At 40.2% G+C, this 19,855-nt stretch overlaps 1 protein-coding gene across 2 annotated transcripts; it reads left to right on the top strand.

The window, feature by feature from the left end:
- The first annotated feature begins 2,112 nt into the window (after positions 1-2,112).
- Positions 2,113-12,868, top strand: adm2a (adrenomedullin 2a). Of its 2 annotated transcripts, none has more exons than XM_063905789.1 (3): positions 2,113-2,312; positions 2,526-2,793; positions 9,609-12,868. In XM_063905789.1, exons 2-3 carry the CDS (start codon positions 2,696-2,698, stop codon positions 10,003-10,005), a joined length of 495 nt encoding a protein of 164 aa, XP_063761859.1. In that variant the 5' UTR covers positions 2,113-2,312; positions 2,526-2,695; the 3' UTR covers positions 10,006-12,868. The 2 variants fall into 2 exon arrangements, with proteins under 2 accessions (XP_063761859.1, XP_063761860.1); XM_063905790.1 differs by having other exon boundaries at positions 2,202-2,312; positions 2,616-2,793.
- Positions 12,869-19,855: the final 6,987 nt, after the last annotated feature.

Here is a 19,855-nt window from a genome sequence, read left to right as displayed (position 1 = left end):
CTTTCTGTTTATTTACACGAGCTTGGGATGATTTTTGCAACAGCAAGAAGACAAACAACAAACAGTATGCTGACATTCTTCATGGAGTCTCTGAGTTTGCTTCTCTTTCACATGGAAGGGCAGCTTCTTTTCAGGTCAGGCATCCACTGAACTGTCAGCAACCTGGAGAGTAATGGATCACATGTAACGGGACGACGCAATCAGGATACAAAATAAGGTAACTGTACTTCCTCACAGTTATCAGACCACTGGTTGCACTGGGATTATTGGAAACGTTACAATAGATTTTAAACAGATATTGATATGTTCAAGGTAGACCTTCTGCCTGAATTGCCTACACACACACACACACACACACACACACACACACACACACACACACACACACACACACACACACACACACACACATCCAGCACCAGGCTTTTATTTTGTACATATTGGCTGTTGTGCGTTTATGTATGCCTCTTAATGTGTGCGTATATATGTGTCTATGTTGATTTTATATGTATATATCTATATTTGTATATATTTATATATGTTAGTGGGTATACAGGTGCGTATGTATGTACTGTATGTACACATACATACATATGTATTTTTATTTTATATATGTTTGTGTTTTTAATGCTCGGGATGGTGGGAAGCAGTATTTCGATCTCTCTGTCTGTACACACAAACTGATTGACAATAAAAATGCTCCTTTTAATTCATGTATAAAACTAAACCAGCATTTCTAAACTATAGCCTATAATATCAGAGGACACCTTTTAGACCCTAAATATCTTGGTTTCCTCTTTTCTAAGGTCACATTATTCTCTTGTTTTTATTTGCATTGCATTTGGTGTTGAGGTAATCCAAAAATAACGGAAAGTAAAGCAAGTCAAGTTGTAAACCAACCCTCCCAATCCTCAGAAATCTTACATTCAAAGACAGGATCGTGTGTGTGTGTGTGTGTGTGTGTGTGTGTGTGTGTGTGTGTGTGTGTGTGTGTGTGTGTGTGTGTGTGTGTGTGTGTGTGTGTGTGTGTGTGTGTGTGTGTGTGTGTGTGTGTGGCCACATTAATCAACTGAGTTTGAAAGGAGGCAGGGAGGTTGGACAAGTAACAAAATCCTCTCTAATGAAACGAAATAACGCTCCATAGAATTCATCTGACTCATCCGACGCCGCTTCATGTTCAGATCTGTTGTAACAAGTACTTTAAAACACAGAAACGTGACAGAGATGCAAACTACTTTTTAAACTGTGTATTTGTATTTACAGCTCCTTGAAGAATCACAACAGTCTGTTACCTTGCAGGATGTCAGGTGACAGCAAAGTGTGTGTGTGAAGGAAGTGTGTGAACGATGCTTGGTGTTGGACTGCAGAAGATGTGACATTTTGGGGATTCTGCGAATTATTCCTGTATTCCCTTGTATCTGTCTGACACACTGGGCTGAGGGCAGTGATAAGAGATAAGAGAAGGGTTCGGTCAGGAAGCCAAACTACCGACGAAATCTATCAAAAGTGGGCTGTTTTCCCTCGAAAGTGCATGTTGGATTGTGATAGTGAGAAATACTTTCTGCTGAATAAAACAAAATGCTGAAATATAGAAATACAATTACTTTAGCATCCTGAGATATCAGCCATATTCCTGCAGGGGATTTATGACTGCACACGTGACCTTTCATGTATTTTATGGTATTTTAGAAATATTTGTTTACTTTTTAATTGATTGAATTTAATATATTTTTAATGATATTATTTTTTAATTATTTAATTTTTTAATTAAAATTAGATTTTTTTTAAATTAATTTTTTCTTATGTTTTTTCTTTCAATTGATTTTTTTAATCGTCTATTTTTATTATTTGACAAATTAGACCCATTTTATCTTGCTGCTTTGAATAGAATAACCTTTGTTGTCCAACTGAGGCAGGACAATTATGTTTAATTTAGTACTTAATAGTGAATTTACTTAATAATATGTATATTTCTATTTATTTGTAAACTTTACACATACTTTATACAAGCAGCTTTTACAACATCAGGGTTTCCTGCTTTATACCTCTTAAGAGCATCTATCAAAGGTATATAAAAGGAACACCACTTCATTTTCTGGAAGTACTTTCATGCATATTCTGAGCAGTGCAGACACGATGTTGGAGCACCTTGACTTGCTCAACTCCTCCCACTCACTATTTAAACCTCAATGAGCAGCACGCGCTCAGATTCACACTGCAGAACTTGATCTTGACCAACACGCCTGGATTGCATTGGACAAAAATATTGGAAATAATCCCAATATCTGAGATAAAACTACTGTACCAAGAAGGTAAGACTCATATTTATTAAGTTATGTGAATGTGATGTGAAGTATTAACATAATGGATTTTTTTTTAAATTGTCATAAGAGTGTTTAATGGGGGTTAAACACTAAATATATTAAAATAAATTCGCTTTTTTGTATTTTAACTGAAATATTCATTCATTACTTCTACATTTAACATGCTAATTGACTTTTTATTACCTCTGCTTTTTTCCAAAGGTTTCCTCTAAATATCCTGACACATTTGGATATCTGACTCTTGGGCACAAATTTCCTTTTTGGTTTTGTCTTGTTTTTTTTTCTCCCCAGTAGTGGGATTGAACTTCTCCCGGTGCCTGTGGTTGCCCCCTCCTCCAGAGAGGGAGTAACTGCTCCAGTTTTGGCCGGAGATGCAGCCCCTTATCCGGCTCGCTGTGTATTGCATCAGCCTGCTCTCCCTCCAGCAGCTGCTGGCTCTGCCGGCGGAAGAAAGTCCCGACAGCAACAGGTAGGAAGATCCATGCTCTCTATATCACAACAAACGCCCCTGGGGCCGCATTACTCCATTAATGTACATATTATCGCTCCATCCGCAATTAAAAGGCACTACTTTGCCATTTTGACCGGCTTTTTTGAAGTTTAAATCGCGTTTTTATTTCTATTTGTTAATTGAACTGAGTTACAAAGGCGGTTTTAGGTTTCGCATTTAAGCCATTAGATCATTTTTCATTAGTTTCAGCATTCCTAAATTTCCCTTTTCATATTTGAATGTTTTTTTGGTCACTCTATCCAGTACGTTAACGCATGTAAGCTAACAGGTAGGAGGACACCCCGCTGTATTCATGCTCTCTGTGTAGTGTAAACACACCAGGAGTCGCATTACTCCATTAATGTACATAGTATCGCTCCATCCGCAATTAAAAGGCACTACTTTGCCAATTTGACCGACTTTTTTGCCGTTTAAACTGCAGAGTTATTCCCAAGTGTTAATTTTAATCAGCTACAAAGGCAGTTTTAGGTAGGCTATTATCAGAGGTGGAAGAAGTACTCAGATCTTGTACTTGAGTGACTGAAGTACCAGAAGTAAAAGTAAAAATAGTGACCAGTACCAAAAGTAAAACTGCTCGTTGTTTGATTGGTCCATTTCAGAATAATATCTCTGATATGTTTTATAATGATTGATCATTAAAGTGTTCTCAGAGCTGGTAAAGGTGCAGCTAGTTTTAATGGCTTTGTATACTGCAGGGTAGCTGCTGGATTTACTGCAGGTGAACTACAGTCTGATTTAAGGGCTGATTATATTTACCATCGTTAATCATAATCTGCCTAGCAACTAAAGGTATTAAATACATGTAGTGGAGTAAAAGTAGTTTAGAAAAAATCCCTGGGTATTAAAGTCCTTTTTTTTAAGATGACATAAGCCTTTAATGTGTAAATATGCCACGTCATTAAACTACAAAGTGTTTTCCATTTAACTTTAAGCCACATATCATGTTCCATCAGTTTAAAACATGACCCAGCAGTCCTGAATCTCACTTTTTCTTATCAGTTTGTATGTTTTTGTTCCTTTATCTAGAAAGTCGACACAGCTAAAGTCAGCTGGTACAATAAAATCACTTCAGGCTTCTGTGTGTAAAAGTGACAGGGCTGTTGTGTCGGGGAGATAATGGATAAATCTGCAAGGTCAAAGGCTCTCGTGGTACAGTAAAAAAAAAGTCTCCCTCCTTGATAAGCTCTGCTGGATCAGCTGCATGACGGTATCAGGCATATTCAAATAAATAAAAATCCATTTTACTTTTATAAAATGTATGTTTGTGAATAATCCTGCAGCTTGTAGAGGTTGTAAAAGGTCACAGAGACCTACTTGTGTTGATTGTTTCCCTCACTTTTTATATTAGTCATGCACAAATTAGGTTAAAGTTGAACGCAACTGATCATGAGGTTGTGCCAAATTACATTTCCATTACATTTAAGAGGTATATGTGACCCATATTTGACAACAAAGTGCGTTTATTGGCTTGACTTCAACATTCTCTCCTTGTCCCGATCCTGGTGCATGAGTAACAGCTCGTGAAGGTTTGGGTTTATCTCTCTGTGATTCTGTTTATTATTTACCAAAGTTGTACAACCAGTTTGTCCCACAATTAGTCCGGAAATCCAAGCATTGTGAGGAACTTTGTAAAGGATCTCGTGACTTGCACCTGTACTTTTCCACTCTCTAAGTGGCAGCCTGACACACGCAGTACAGTCCACCTGGTTTAATGAGTAAGGAAAGCCTGCCAGATATACAACACGCCTGAGGAGTTGCAATGATTTCTGTGGATGAGCTGGTGTTTGAATGCCCTCTTCTGGTGGAGTTGGGATCTACAGATGCTTGTGTCTGCACCAGGAAGAAGTGAGGGGCCAAGTGATGTTGGGGGCCCCTGAAACCTACCCTTATAAGTTTATACAATCAGTAACAATGGCTGATATTTAGACTGCACAACGACTATTCCTCTTCTGATTTTTGTCTAGATAAGTCTTTGAAATTTTAAAAAATACGAGGTCCAAGTTGATGTCTTTACACGTCTGGTTTTGTCAGTCCGAAAAAAAGACACAAAGCATGAAACCTCCATATTTGAAAGACAAAACACCTGGGCTTTAATGTTAAATATATCATCAAAATATTGGTGAGTATTGCTCTATCCATCGACTCGTCAATGCAGGACAAATCACGGATGATGCAGTGGTGCTTCTACTGCTGGAATTTGAGGAAAGCTGTGATATTTTAAGCATTTTTATTGGATTATGTCTGGTATTTGACATGCTTCTGTAGTTATGTAGTATGGACTTTCAGAGACTAGCATAGCGCTCCTGTGGTTTTTTCAACAGGACTATGCATTCCAAATTTAAGAAGTCTTGTGTCAGATCCTATAATAAGGCCGTGGTGAAGCAAAGCTAGGCATCTAAAGAAAGTCCTGAACATGTTCCACTGATTATACAACAGTGTAAGAAGATCTGGGTGTGGAATTTTCCTCCAGGTCGCCATCTGTTGCACTTGTTTGTTTTATTAAATACCTGCAGCTGAAGTCCTACCGAGATAAAGGGAAGTTTATCCGCTCGCTGTTTGGGTTGCTCTGTTAAAATCTGTCATAAGCAGCATCATTACTGAGGTTTTACGTCTCTTAGTCTGGGAGAAAATGTTCAGAAGTTGTATTTATAAGCATTCGTCGCCCCCCCCCCCCCAGCGTAGGACACAATGGCGGTCTATGGTGCACCAATCAAGGTCCAAATCAATGCGACGTCAGTCCTTCGTTTGGATCAGACTTCATGTAGATCCATAACTCCCTTTCAACTTAAAATAAGGTGCCAATGTGAGAGGTCTCCCTTCACCAGCACCCACACATCTCTCTCTCTCTATTGCTGATTCATAAATGTCTTGTGTGGATTTTATGAGGACAGTAAATTCCATATAGAGCACATCTTGTTCTATTACACAAAACATGTTGACAGCATGACAATAACAAACATGACCACTTTACATTTCTTTCTCCTGCTCGACACGCACGACGTTTGAGCTCGGATGTCTTTCATACTTTCCCTGGTTTGTCTTTGAGGCCACGCGATGCCTCCGTGTCCCGATAAGGAGACGACAACATCCCATCAAGATGCTGCGACAACGCGCTGTCCAAACAAGGAGAAAATTGCACGTTCCTGGGATCACACGCAAAGCATACCCTTGCTTTATGTGGTCTGGTCTTTTGTCAGGGAGATTTCTGCAGCCAAACAAGCTTCCAGAAGTGGAAACGCCGCTCAGACTAAACACACGTAAAGCTGATACAAAGTTTGGGTGTTTGTTTCGTCAAGGCCATATTTATCCGCAAACAATTCACTAAATCCTTATTCTTGGTTTGGCCCAACGTAGATACTCCTTACATAATATTTACCTGAAAAAAGGACTGAATTCAACCTGGTTTGTTGGTGCAGTTGGCTTTGAGTCTGTCCTCTGTCCTCTATGTCTATTCTGACATGTTTACCCCTTATCAAGGAACAACAAGAACACCACTATCTCTTCATTGTGAGACACTCAAAAGTGATTGAAACCAGGACCATCTCTGCGGAAAATCATCTCAACAGAGGCCTCTTCTTGCAAACAGGACCTGTGGTTTGAACTGCTGGAGTGTATGTGCGGTATAAACAGTTGTGTGGCTTCATGGGGGTAAATCTCACCGAACCCAGGCTGGGGGTGAGGAGAGTGAAAGCCGGCAAAGAATTCCACTGTGGATTAAGACTTAAATCCCACCCTTTAAAGAGCAGTTTCCTGCTTCACACAGAAAGACACACCATGTTGGAGGCATGCACGAGCTTATAGTGGGATTGTGATCAAAGATTTAAGAAGCAAACGGGGCTTCTGAGGAGAGAGGCTAATTATATTCTCTTCTGATATCAGAACGTTTTCATAACTTCTGGGTCTTTCACTGGCTTCACTAAATACTCAAAGCATGAAGTTAATCACATCCCACTTAAGAGGTTATGAAAGCAGAACGGCCCCCAAAGCAGACAGACAAGTGTTTTGTTTGTTATTAATCACCTTTACTTTATTTTTGTTCTGCCTCTTTCCGACAACAATCCCACTACTGTTTGCTGTTTGGAGATTACTCATGAATGTTCCATATTTACAACTGATTAAGCTTCAGCCTCACAGCAGTAAGGAACTAGGGTTGGGGTTAAGGAGGTCTTTTCCCAATGGTTGTGGTTATTGGACGGTGGAATAACTTTGGAAAACCCTTCCCTTTACACTCTTTTCCGCGCTGGTAATCGGGGGCAGAGCCTTCAATTTGAGGTACTTCCCAAAATATCAGTCCTGCTTAAATCAATGTCTGGCCGACCCACCTACTCCCAACTTCTCACATACGAACACTTCGTCAGGACTCTTTTACGTCACTTCCTAATGCTCATGGTAGAGTCAAACCATGGCGCTCCATTACCCTGACCCTACCCTTACAAAAACACTTGGTCAGGTTCAGGAAAAAATGGTGGTATCGGACAACCAACCGCCGTCTCCTTGGTGGCAAGTCCTTTGTTTTTGTGACCCATTCATTCTTAGTGGACTATCCACTATCCACTATCAGCACTTGCTCCATAACGTCTAAAAACCTTTGCTACTTGATGACCTCAGAATAAGCCATGGCTACCCTTCAAGTGTGGCTATACTTTTGACATGTCCAACATTCTTATTCCCAGCATAACCCATTCCTAGGGTCAGGGAGAGTTTAGCATCTGAAAGGATCGGCATGGGAGAAGATACTTGCAACGCTTTGAGGTAAAACAAAACAAGGCACGACATTGGGATCGGTTGGGCCTTTTATCAAATTGCACAATTATTAGCAATCATTTGGAGCTTCTGTGTGAAGCCCTTAAGCTAAATCATAGAGGCGTACAGCTGGCTGAAGCAGCTCGAATATCTTTGATCGCCTGCCAATCACAGAGATCTCCTTTGCTTATGGGGTTGTAAGACTTGGCTACTAAAAGCCAAATTAACTTGTCTTGTCTGATGAAATGTGTGTGAGTGAAAGAGTCCTCTGCTGCAACAGTTTCTAGAGTCTTTGAGAGGATAAAACTGGAGTTTTGCCACTTTCATTACACAAATAACATGCACTGTTAACTTAAAAATGACAATTACATCTTCCAAGTTAGAGAGTTTTTAAGAGATCCTTAGGGACAGTTTTTCTATTGTTCATTTCTCTACAGTGTTTACCACTAAAGCATGGTTGCCAAACGCCCCAAATGTTCTAAATCTCTGGAGCCAAAATAAAAAGCTGTTTCTGATGTACAGTAGTTGCCTCAAAGATTTGCTGGAGGTACTTTTTTACACAATTCCCATCTGAAAAAAGTGTTTCTTAACCTAAGACATGTTGATCTTGTTTGCTTTTCTCAATTTAAATGAAGAGAACTTGTATAGAAGAACAGGGATTTGGGGCAAGAGCATTCCTGAAGAGTCTTTCCCTCTGCAGCTGGGTGTAACCTGGTGATGTGGCATTATGGCACACCAAGTCTGTCCTGGAAATAGTGCTCGCCTCCGTCTGTGGCGTTACACAACTATTTATTTAGCCACCGACAGTGTTGCACAGCCGCTTGTCTCCAGACCTAATGCTGTTAGCTTCTCATTTCACACAGGGATCCCAAACCAACCACAGCACTGAGAAATAGACCTCTAACCAGAGAGGATGAGTTCATGGTGGAATAATAAACCGTCAGCACTTCACACAGACTTTTTATAATTAGACTTCTACCTCTGGAAAATATTTAGAAACCTGATGCAGTTTTTTCCCTTTCAAAGCAACAGCTAATCTGCAGCATATCCATCCCATTTATCTACAGTGGTAACAGAGCTGAGTCACGCTGTGCTGTACAAACACAGCGGGGACAGTTCAGGGAAGAAGCTGCAGGGTGAAGTTGCCAGAAGTCTTTGTCAAACAACGAACAGATGGCGCGTTGCTTGTGGCTGTGTTTGCTGAACGGACAGTACCTACTTGCTGGTCCACTGCACTGAAAAGGGACATTTGAACATATCATTAGGGGAAATGACATCCTATTTGCTCGGGACCAGGCACAGAGTTCACTTGTCTTATGATGGAAGTAGCAGAGTCTAAAGCTTCTCAAAACCTGGGCGCATAAAACCAAACTACTGGATAATTTGGAAGAAGTGAGCCTTTACAGAGTGTGTGGCTACTGTTCAGAAAGTATTTTTAGCTCCACTGAGACTGGGCTGGTTTAATCTCCCATAGTAACCAGTTGCTGAATCCCAGCTGGGCATTAAAATGCAATGAGGTGCTGGTTTTGGATAATGTAATAAGCGCGGCACACTCAAAGCCTCCTGTCGTTTCTTTGTGAAAAGCCGTTCACTTTCTTGTTGTACATTTAGAGATGATATGGTGTTCATGGGCTCCTGTGTGCAGACAGCATGCAATAATGATTTGTTTATCAAAGCTAATCGGATTTCTGCAAGAATTACCTGAGCCCGTTAGTTGGTATAGTAACAAGGCTGGCCGTCTATCACTCTAATATCCATTGGTGAAGCGTGATGGGAAAAAACAGGCCTCAGGTTGAACTGAATAACTAAGATTAGGAAAGTTGGTCCGTCCAGAAGGGGTATATACTGGCATATTACAACACAACAGACCATGTTTCAGGCATCTAAGCAAAAATCCATTCAAAAAACCCATTGAATTCAAGACTAGAGGAACAGATTTGCTTTATTTCAAAGCATCGTCTCCAGCATTCTCCTTCATTTTGCAATATTACAATATGATGCTCACACAGCTCTCTTTTATTTCTCCTCAGGTTGGACATCATCAACAAGCTCATGGGTCAAACAGAGGATAACACCAGACCATCAAGAAGCCAGACTCACAACGACGTCGCCTCTCAAGCCCCAAAATGGCTCCCCGGGTTCCTGAGACTCCGACCAGCTTCAGGAGTTCACACATTCCCGCCAACTCTGGCATGGGCACGACCCGGCGTCGCTTCTCCGAGGTTGCCCAGAGTTCGTCGTCACGCTCATTCGGGAGCACGTAGCAGTCACCATTACCCCCAGCACGCCCAGCTGATGAGGGTCGGTTGCGTCCTGGGAACCTGCCAAGTGCAGAACCTCAGCCACCGGCTCTATCAGCTGATTGGTCAGAGCGGCAGAGAAGACTCCTCCCCCATCAACCCCAGGAGCCCCCATAGCTATGGATGAGAAACTCCCCAAACACCCCCAGCAAGTCTGCACTGAAAGAACTGAACCGTTGACTTTCACATAACAATCTTGAGTTGGTTTAAAGCAATAATATGAAGTTTAAATGAAGAATATTAGGTTCGACTTAAAATTATTGCTTTCAACCAACTTAACACATTTAATTAAAGTCAACATTTCAGTTTTTCAGTGTGTCTAGATCTCCATTTATTTATCTTTTAATGTATTATTGGTAGTTTTTGCATTAGATTTCGATGTAGTCCTTGTTTATTTAACTGAATATGTTAATAATACTCCCTTTAAAAAAAGTGTTGCCTTCCTAGTGTTTGTACAAATTCAATATCCTCACTACCAATGTGAGTTCTCCCACCAGTGCTGCAGATAAAAGTCTTTCAAAAGTGGATACTAGCACCAAAATGTCCAAGTTCATTGCCGAAGCCACTTGAATTTCTAAATTATGAGTATTTATCCAATATGGCCGTCATTTCCAGCCCATAATAACAGTATGTTACACCAGAATTTTAACAATTGGATCAATTTATGTGATCTTGGTATTTGATTATTTGTTTTGGAGTATGGGGAAGTCAAATTTTGAAACTTCTTCAGGGCTTCTTCGTGTAATTCTAAACACTTGAAATTGGCGGCCATCTTGGATTTTTGTGTGGCTTTTCAAAAGGAGTTTTTCTTTTGCCATTTTTAGTTCTTGTCTCCACTTTTGAAAGATTTCCCTGGTCAATTATCTGCTGCACTAACCATCCGGACAATCAATGCATTTTGAAGGATGTTCATTTCTTAGTTCTCCCACCCTGAGCGATACAATTAAGCCAACAGCTCTTCAGATAATATCATATCGAAGGCTCTTCCTCAACACCATCCTTTAGGTCTGCTCCTCCCTGAACACTAACCCCTCCAACAGTTCTTTGAACACCTTAATGTGCCCCTGATGTGGATTTTGAGCCATGTCAAAACCAATGCATTCCCAAAGAAAACCACCCAATGAACCCCGGTCGCAGCATGGACACTGACATCCCAACATATCCCACTGGCTTTGTGTTTCAGGGCCACGGTTTACTTTCAAAAGCGGCCACAGCACTTTCTGAGGACCTAACCGCATGAAATCAACGCTGACAAGAGGGGCAGCAGCCTTGAGAAGGACTGAAAAACGCAAAGGATCAGTTTCGCTCTGTGTGAGGAGCCATGGATCGAGGCTTTTCCCCCGCAGGAGGCCGAGATATTAGCCTTTTCACGTGATGCATACGTCAGGACTTTGAGTTTAATATCCCTTTAGGAGGGGGGTCCTCAGCTCATAGGCAGTTTACCGTAATTAAATACACATATTTAAAATATTTCCCCTTACTTTGCACGACATTTTAACATGGCATCTTATTATGGAAACTATATAAATGACTTGTTTTGTGCTAGACAACATACCTTCATTATTTTGAATTAGAAAGTTCAACAGTGATTTTGCAGAAGAATGGAGAAATTGAGTACATTTCCTCACGGAAGTACACTTCTGTAATGATGTGCACCTCTTATTGTTCGCATGTTAAATGGGTTTAAAGTTGTCGGGAAGTGCCCACAAAAGACTGTTTTAGGTATGGCATGAGTCCATAGTGACAGAAATGCTAGGTGTGCCCCAGCTCCAAAATATGTTTCCCGACATTCCCCTCCATCTATGTTTGTCCGTCTCTGAAATAGTGGCCGGGCGACGGACTGAAAATAGCTCCAACTCTAAAATTTGACATTCCTTCTCTGTGATTTTTAGCGAGAAACACAATTATGTTACATATTATTAACCTTCTTCTGAACTTCTATTTCAAAACCTTTCTCTGTTAGCCTTATCCTAACGTCTACAGAAGGAAAACAGAAGCTGTGCACTTTTATCCGGATCAGTATGGTATTCCTAAGAGGGTTAGTTTAAAACTCACCAAATACCTGGCAATACTTGATAAATGGAATGACTTTACATGTGATCTACATCTTATAATAATGTTTATATCTTTAATCTGTGTCTTCTGATTTGTCCCTTTACTGGCTCCCCTTTCCTTTCCCTTTCTGTCGATAATCATGGAGGTCAGAGGTTGAAATCCTTGCTCTTGACTCTAATCTGTTCAAAGGCTTGCTGAGGTCAAACTTGCCATTCTCTCTGCTGTAACGGAGCTAATCAATGTCTCCTGACGGATCATTAAAAGGCTTTTCAAAACGCAGAAACAAATCCTGGTGGATCACTTTTTTTTCCTTCACTTTTTAAACATTATTCCAGACACGTTTCAGTGCGTATGTGTTGAGCCTATCGGGACACTTTATCTCCACTGTTTGATCTGTGCTCTTATTTTTTCTGGCTCACTTTGTTTTTGTGGCGTCAGAAGTTGCGTCATGTCCAAGTTGTGTGAGCAAACTGTGCACGACCGCTAATACCTCCCCGTAGAAAAAGAAACAGCTGTCATGGCTCTCTGTTGCGAAGGAATGAGTGAATAGTCGTGTGAAATGTGTGTTAGTGTAGATTCAGGGTCACAGGAAAGCACTTTAATGCCACAGCTGTCACTATAGTTTCTTGTGTTTAAACATGTGAAAGCTAGGCTTCCTTTAATGTAAATGTTGCCTCTGAGATTGTCTGTGTGTGAAGACATCAGCGATGACTGTGAACGCTGTGTGCATCAGCCAAACTATTTAAATATGTATTTAAGTTATCTTTGTATGTTAATATATCTGTATGTCACCAAAGACTATTTATCTCACCGTTTCCACGGTTCCCTTTCACCGTGACCTTGTGTTAGGAAACAAAGTCTAAACTGTAGTGAACATGTTACTGTTTGTCGATGTCCTTCACCCTGTAAAAATAAAGAACTATACTGTAATGTGATCGTGGAGTATGATTTTAAGTGTGTGTGCATCCAAGAAAGACTCTTCATAATAATTTCAACCCTCCAGTGCCCTTGATTTAACTTTTCTGACCCAACAATCCCCATAGAAGTCAATAATTACAGGCCACTGCCCAACCAAAACCCACATGTCTAATAGGGGGCGGCAAAAAAAAAGTGAGTGAAACATTGAGAAACATCCGATCCTCGCCACGTTAGCGTTAAAGGTCGTCTGACTGGACAGAGTTAATAAGTGACAGCCGGTCTGGTCCACAGCAGACGAGCTATCGGGTCATTTCACAAGGCGGTAAATTACAGAGGAGAGATTTGAAAAAACTGTGTACCTAAAGGACTTTTTGAGGCAATTTATGTTTTATTTATTATATCGTTTACTTGTGAGGGCTTTCCCTTTCCTGTAGTGTGTTTTAGTGCATGTAAATGGTTCGCAAAGGCTAAAATCTCAAAGTTCCGGAACATAGTGACATTGGCTAGCGCTCCAACATAGTACGTGATAGGCTAAGGGGGCGGGACATCTCTAAGCAGGTTGACCAATCACAACAGAGCCGGCCAGCTAACCAATCAGAGCAGACTGGGCTCTGGTTTCAGACAGAGGGTGAACAGAGGAGCTGCAGCACAGGCAGTCTGAGAAACATAAAGAGCTTTACATCAAATGTAGTATTTTAGACGTTCGAATGATTGTTTTTCATCCAATTCTGTTTGACATTCCGGGTTTTAAAATGGATGGATCCTACCTACAGTTTCAGTTTTCTTTTAGGGTCTGAAAGTCTGAATCAGAGGTTGCGTTTTTGTTACGTTATGTGCGTTTGATCTGGTTAATGTTTGTCTCGCATTGGGTACATGCTCAAGGATCTTTGAGGTATTTCCGGTTCCAACTTTAGTGCTTCACGTCTGTTTCCAGTCCAGTTTTCCGACACAATTTGACCTGAGAAGATCGTGTCCGACTTAATCAGCTGATAGATCTGTATTGGATATAATGATAATCAGGAGATTTCCACCACAGAGCCAACAACCCTTGAATGGAATAGCTTTACAGTTCAAATAGCATGGCGTAATGTGGGAGAGATCAGAGCAACCCAGTGAACCGTTCCTCTTGGCTTTGACATTCATCCCTATGTAAATAACACATATCAAAATGTCCAGTAGAATAAATGATGGGACAAAATCATCCAGCATAAACTGTGTAGCTGTTTTAGAGAACAATCTGTGCTCACATCGACGATTTAGTCAACACTCTTAGTTTATTTCAGCCCATGGGAATAACTAAGTGCTGAAAACAAACAAAACATAAAATAGTGTGAGAGTCCAAAGTACATCGGGTCTTCACTAAATTACCCAAACGAATGTCCGGCCAGACGACTAGAGATATGTAAGCTATTGCAGTGATTCATAACCTTGTGGAAACTCACAGATTGGGTTAATGTTGCTAAAAAGGATGAAAGAGAAATACCCAAACACAAGAGGAAAAGTTAGTCTGAGATCTGAGGATATTCTGCAGCTAATTCTCCCTAATCCACGTTGGAGGGTCGATATTTTCCTGAAAGGTTCCTGGAAATGTTATAGCAGATGTTCATATCAGACTTTATCCATCAAGGTCTTTTTCTGATATTGTCTAAATGACATGAGGGCTGTCTCCTATTTCTAACTCCATATTGTAGGCTACTATTTTTTCCTTCTGTTGCTGCTTATATACGAGGAAATTAGCCATTTTAAATCAAATCAAAAAGGTTTAGTAGATGTTTGGATTGTTTTCTCGATACATAGATCCGTCTTTAAGTCTAAACATCATCAATTCTCAAGAGCAGAGATAAGATCAAGAATAAAACTCAGATTTTCCATAAAATTCAACCAAGAAAAGCAAATCATTTCTAAAGTTGACAACCTGGAACGATCAGATGTTTGGGATTTTTGCTTTGCATGAGTATTATTTTGGGTTTTACAGGACAAAAATGTTGCTGCTTTGGTCCCTTCTCCGTCATTTTCAAAATAGTGTTTCCATCAGCTGTTTAAGGTAAAAACCAGTATGGATAAACCCACAGTGAATGACCTGCTTTGAACCAAAGGTTGGAAATAGTGGAGGATTTTGCCGATGGTGCAACCAAAAGCAATGCTAGAAAAAAGATTGAAGAATGGACATCCAAATCGATGCTACACTTTATAACTTCATAAAACGATTGCCCTCTTTAATGTAGACGGAGAAATATCGCTAAAAATAGTCGTGTTTGAATTCAATTATGAGGAGGCACAAGTGCAAAAGTTACATTTCGCTTTCTTCTTCTTAGTGTTGGTTTGTTCCCAAACTACTCCTAATAAAAATGTTGCCCAGGTTTCCCAGACATTTGCTTACTTTTGCCATTTGATTTTCTGTAATGTGGTTTAGTCTGTCAGAGAGCTAATCCGGGAAACAGGGTTGTTGAAAGTGGAATTTGCCGGCAATACAAGGAAAATCAATTAGCATCAAGCTTTGTTAAGCACTTCAGAATTGAGTGTTAATATTCTGTGGCTTCAGCGTTATGGAAACCAGATGATGTCAATCACATTTCCTTCCATTGGTTCATGCCAAACAAAGTCATATAGGCAATGAATATTAATGGGAATGACAGAAACTAGACACTGTTCATTCATATGAGCTCGGTAAACAGACGGAAGGCAGACACAGTCACCACCTCACGGACCTGTCTGTAGAAACCTGCAGATCCACACTGACCCCCTTTTCACTGTCATAACATTTACATACCAGCAAGGCCAACCTTCGTGCAACTAACTCTGAAATATCTCAGGTATGTAAGAGTAGCACTGGAGGAATGTTTGCTGATATTCATATTCTGCAGACTGCTTTTAAACTACACCGATCCCAGCCTTCTACTACCTGGAAATGGACAACTGAGGACGTGTGGAAGAGCGTAAAGTACGAAAGCTATGCTAGAAGATTCCCTTGCTATAGTAAGCATGGACCTAACACGTACCAAATCAGATCTCTAGATTGCAATCAAAGAAATACTCCAGTCAACAGCAATAGTTTCACTAAGCACATACAGTACGCAAATACATCCGTTCTGGGTCAAACTCTATCACTCTTGGTTCAAAAGTACTTTGCGAAGCATTTTTGAAAGACTTGTGTGTCAGATTTATTTGCTTGTAAAAAGAGAAGTGGTTAAGGCTTGTTTCATTCCTGCATCTTAAGCATGCATACATATAATTTCAGCATAGTTTGATTGGTAATGACTCCCGAAATCCCACATATGACCATGCTATTAAACATTGCTGCAGTTTCACGCTGCTAAATCATGTGACTGTTCTATTTAACGCTGGCAAACTGAACTCCTTGGTTGGATTTAGGCTCTAGGTTGAACATCACCGCTGGACTTAGACTCTTGTATAGAACGGTATGTGCCTTTTACAATAGCTTTATCAGCAAGTGAGCCTTGATACAAGCCTATGAGCAGCTTTTGCTACGGTTGAAAACTGTATCCTGTGTAGTTTGGGTCCACAGTGTGATTCCGTTATCTGTAACAGTTTGGGCTGCAACACCGAGATAACAAAGAAGCTGATAATGAACAACTTGGCGTTGTTTGGGTTCTCTGCCACCTCCGGAAGTCAAACCAAAGCTGGCTGTTTAACTCTTGAGGGTTTAGAGTGTTTACATGTACACTTCGGATAGCTTGAGATTCCTGCTATCTGACGCAACCATGCTAACGTCAGTTGTAGTTAGCCACACACAGGTTCCTTGGTAGAAGAAGAAAAAAAAACGTTTTCATGTGAAGAGAAGTTAGTTTAATGAGTAATAGTGAATAAAAATATATGAAACTCTTTTATATCACTTTATAAATTGGACATTTTGAGAAAATATGCTTGTGCTACTTAGCGTAGCTTAGCTAAAGCTAGCTTGTCCAGACAACTCTGAATTCGCCCTCCTGAGAGTTTTCAGTTCTGCACTTTAATTAACTTCCATTTAAATAATGTAAATGTCTTCTACTGCTTTAGTTTGCATCTTAAATATGTGTGAAAAAGACTAGCCAAATTAGCAATGTCATTTTATCTGCTATCAGGAGCACTTTAACCCTTTGGCTCAGTGAAATGTTGACTGCTTTCAGGAATAACGTTCTGTAGTTACCTGTTGACGTGTGGTTTTTTGCCAAGGCAGGAATACGGCAGTGAGTCAAAGGTATTCAAGAAAGTATTACAGCACCCTGGCAGGGGAGTCATGGCAGGCAAATGAAAAGAGTTGTGTGTCCTTGATGAACCACGGTGCAATCACACTGATCCCTGCAAAGCCTCACACACCTGCAGAGGACGTCAGACTGCAAACTTCAATGTCGAAACACAAGCAAACCCACACACAACTCACAACTCCTGAATTCTTGTTGTCACTTATTATTTAGTTTGCTTGTACACAGTAAACAGCCTGTTGTTGCTTTCAGTTTCAATCATCATTTACCTCCAGGGATTTTAAACACCGATGTGTGGGAGAAAACTGAACTGGGATCCAAGCCACGCATTCACCACTGCAGTACATTTTACAAGTACTGTAGTGTATTCTTCAGATACTTGTACTTTAATTGAGTACTTCCATTTTATTTTACTTTATACATCTACTCCACTACATTTATTTAACAGCTCTAGCCACTTTGAACAAAGAAATGTACTCTTTAAGTCACAAAACTGTTTAAATATTTAACAAAAAGTCAAACAGAACTTTCTTCATATGTGATGCAACAATATGAACTAGAAATGAAAAATATACATGAATAAATATAGTTATATAAACACACATAAAGCCCATTTTCCTGCAGAGTTTCTTATCAATTCAGACAGAAATACAGAATTTTATCTGGAGGATGTTGCTTACAATCTCAGAGTCTGAAAGTCTGAATCAAAGGTTGTGTTTTTGCAAATGTATTTTCATACTTTAAGAACATTTAGCTGATAATACCTTTGTGCTTCTACTTCCATAATACTTGTAATTCAGTATTTTTGATATAATGCAAAATAACTTTTACTCAAGCAGAGCATCTGAAACTTCTTCCACCTCTGTGGGAATCTTTGAGACAGGTGCCTTTAAGCAAAACTCAACGTGACACTGCAATTGCACGTTCTGTCAAACAGTCTGCATCTCCTGCAGCTGCACGGTGATTGACTGTAATGCTGTGGTGTTAACGGAGACCTTCTGTAGCTCCACAGGTTTGCAGGGATCACAGCGTTCTATGGTTGTGTATTTAAAGCTGCCAAGTAGCGCTTACGTAACACCTAATAATGAAGCCATGAGATAATGTCTGCAGTGGGGGAAAGAGTGGGGAATGAATGGAGAGTTAAGACACGTGTGCATGAAAGGCATAGAGGTTAATATTAGACAGTAAGCTCAATGCATTCAGACCGACATTTTACTATTCATATCAAATGTCATACAAGGACTTTAAATGGCCTGTATTTACCAATGTAATGTTGTGTTTGACTGCAGTGCCTTCACATTTTACAAAAGTGCTAGGTGTGCCTTTGAGCATGTCACTTAAATTTGATTGCAATTTCATACAGGGAGCAACATCAAGTAGGAAACACCCAGAAAACTTAGGAAGAAACGTCAGAAATATGCCATATAGAGTTAAAAATGTTATGTACAGTAGGATTTCAAATCAGCAGCTGCTTTAAAACACACTGAATACTACATTTTGTATGTTTTATTAAAAGTGTATTTCCTAAAATAGCTGTTTTTAAAAGAGAACCCGTATTCAAACGGGAGGGAAACGTGCATTTGTTGTGGAGAATCAACCCAGATGAGTTGCTTTTTAGAGAAACAATAAATAAATGGGGGTTATTTCACTTTTTTAACCCAATGCTTCACAAAGTCCTTCAGTGTCTCTAAGCAGAGGAAAGTAAGCTGTGGGAAACCCGAGCAGTGACATCACACAGCCTCCAACGTAGAGATGATCGTGACTCCACACCATGCTTCAACTTGCACACACCCATATCCTAAAAGCACACACACACACACACACTCACCAGACACACACTTAGCCTTCGCTTCTGTCTGCCAGCTGTGATACGTGCAGTCTCACACTCCTCATGCAGACTTTCTTTCAAACTAGCTATTAACCTCGTCTGGATGACTGGATTCTCTGTGTCAGAAAATGTGTCACTGGGGAGGTGCGAAGTGCAAATGCAATATGATTTCTGGACTTATTTGAGCCAGATTTTCTCATTTAATGTAATTTTTTATCAATGTAAAGTTGCACAAAAGACGCAGGGCAGACACCACTCTCTACTCAGAGCCAGAGACACCTTAAAAAAACCTTGCATTAACAAAAAATATATGTATATTAAAGATAAAAAATAGAATATTAAAAAAAGGATGAATGACTGTATTCAATAAAACATGAAATCAAAGTTAGGAGGGTTTCACAGCATATACAACAGATATTAAAGAGGGAATTACAACCTTTTCAACTCCCAACCAGAGCTGGAAGAAGTAGCACTACTATAATGTAAAAAGGCACTAAGTATACTTTAATTAATGCATTAATTAGTAATTAGTATTATCCAGCTTGGCTCATGCATATACACTGCCTGGCCACGAAAAAGGTCACTCTAATTCTCGTTGGACCGCCTTTAGCTTTGATTACGGCACGCATTCTCTGTGGCATCGTTTCCACGAGCTTCTGCAACGTCACAACATTTATTTCTGTCCTGCATTCATTTTCTTTGATCTTGTATCGATGACGGGAGATTCGGACCACTGATCAAAGTCTTCTCCAGCACATCCTAAAGACTCTCAATCGAGTTCAGGTCTGGACTCTGTGGGGGCCAATCCATGTGTGAAAACCATGTCTCATGCTCCCTGAACCTCTCCTTCACAATCTGAGCCCGATGGATCCTGGCTTTGTCATCTTGGAACATGCCCGTGTCATCAGGGAAGAAAAACTCCATGGATGGAATAACCTGGTCCTTCAGTATATTCAGGGAGTCAGCTGACCTCA

Source organism: Eleginops maclovinus, chromosome 17 (assembly GCF_036324505.1).
Source record: "Eleginops maclovinus isolate JMC-PN-2008 ecotype Puerto Natales chromosome 17, JC_Emac_rtc_rv5, whole genome shotgun sequence".
In the NCBI taxonomy this organism is placed as follows: Eukaryota; Metazoa; Chordata; class Actinopteri; order Perciformes; family Eleginopidae; genus Eleginops; species Eleginops maclovinus.
This window is presented reverse-complemented; position numbering and strand designations above follow the sequence as displayed.

Coding starts and splice junctions, on each gene's coding strand:
- adm2a (XM_063905789.1), top strand. CDS start 2,696: ATGCAGCCCCTTATCCGGCTCGCTGTGTATTGCATCAGCCTGCTCTCC. Junction 2,794..9,608: donor GAAAGTCCCGACAGCAACAG/GTAGGAAGATCC, acceptor ATTTCTCCTCAG/GTTGGACATCATCAACAAGC.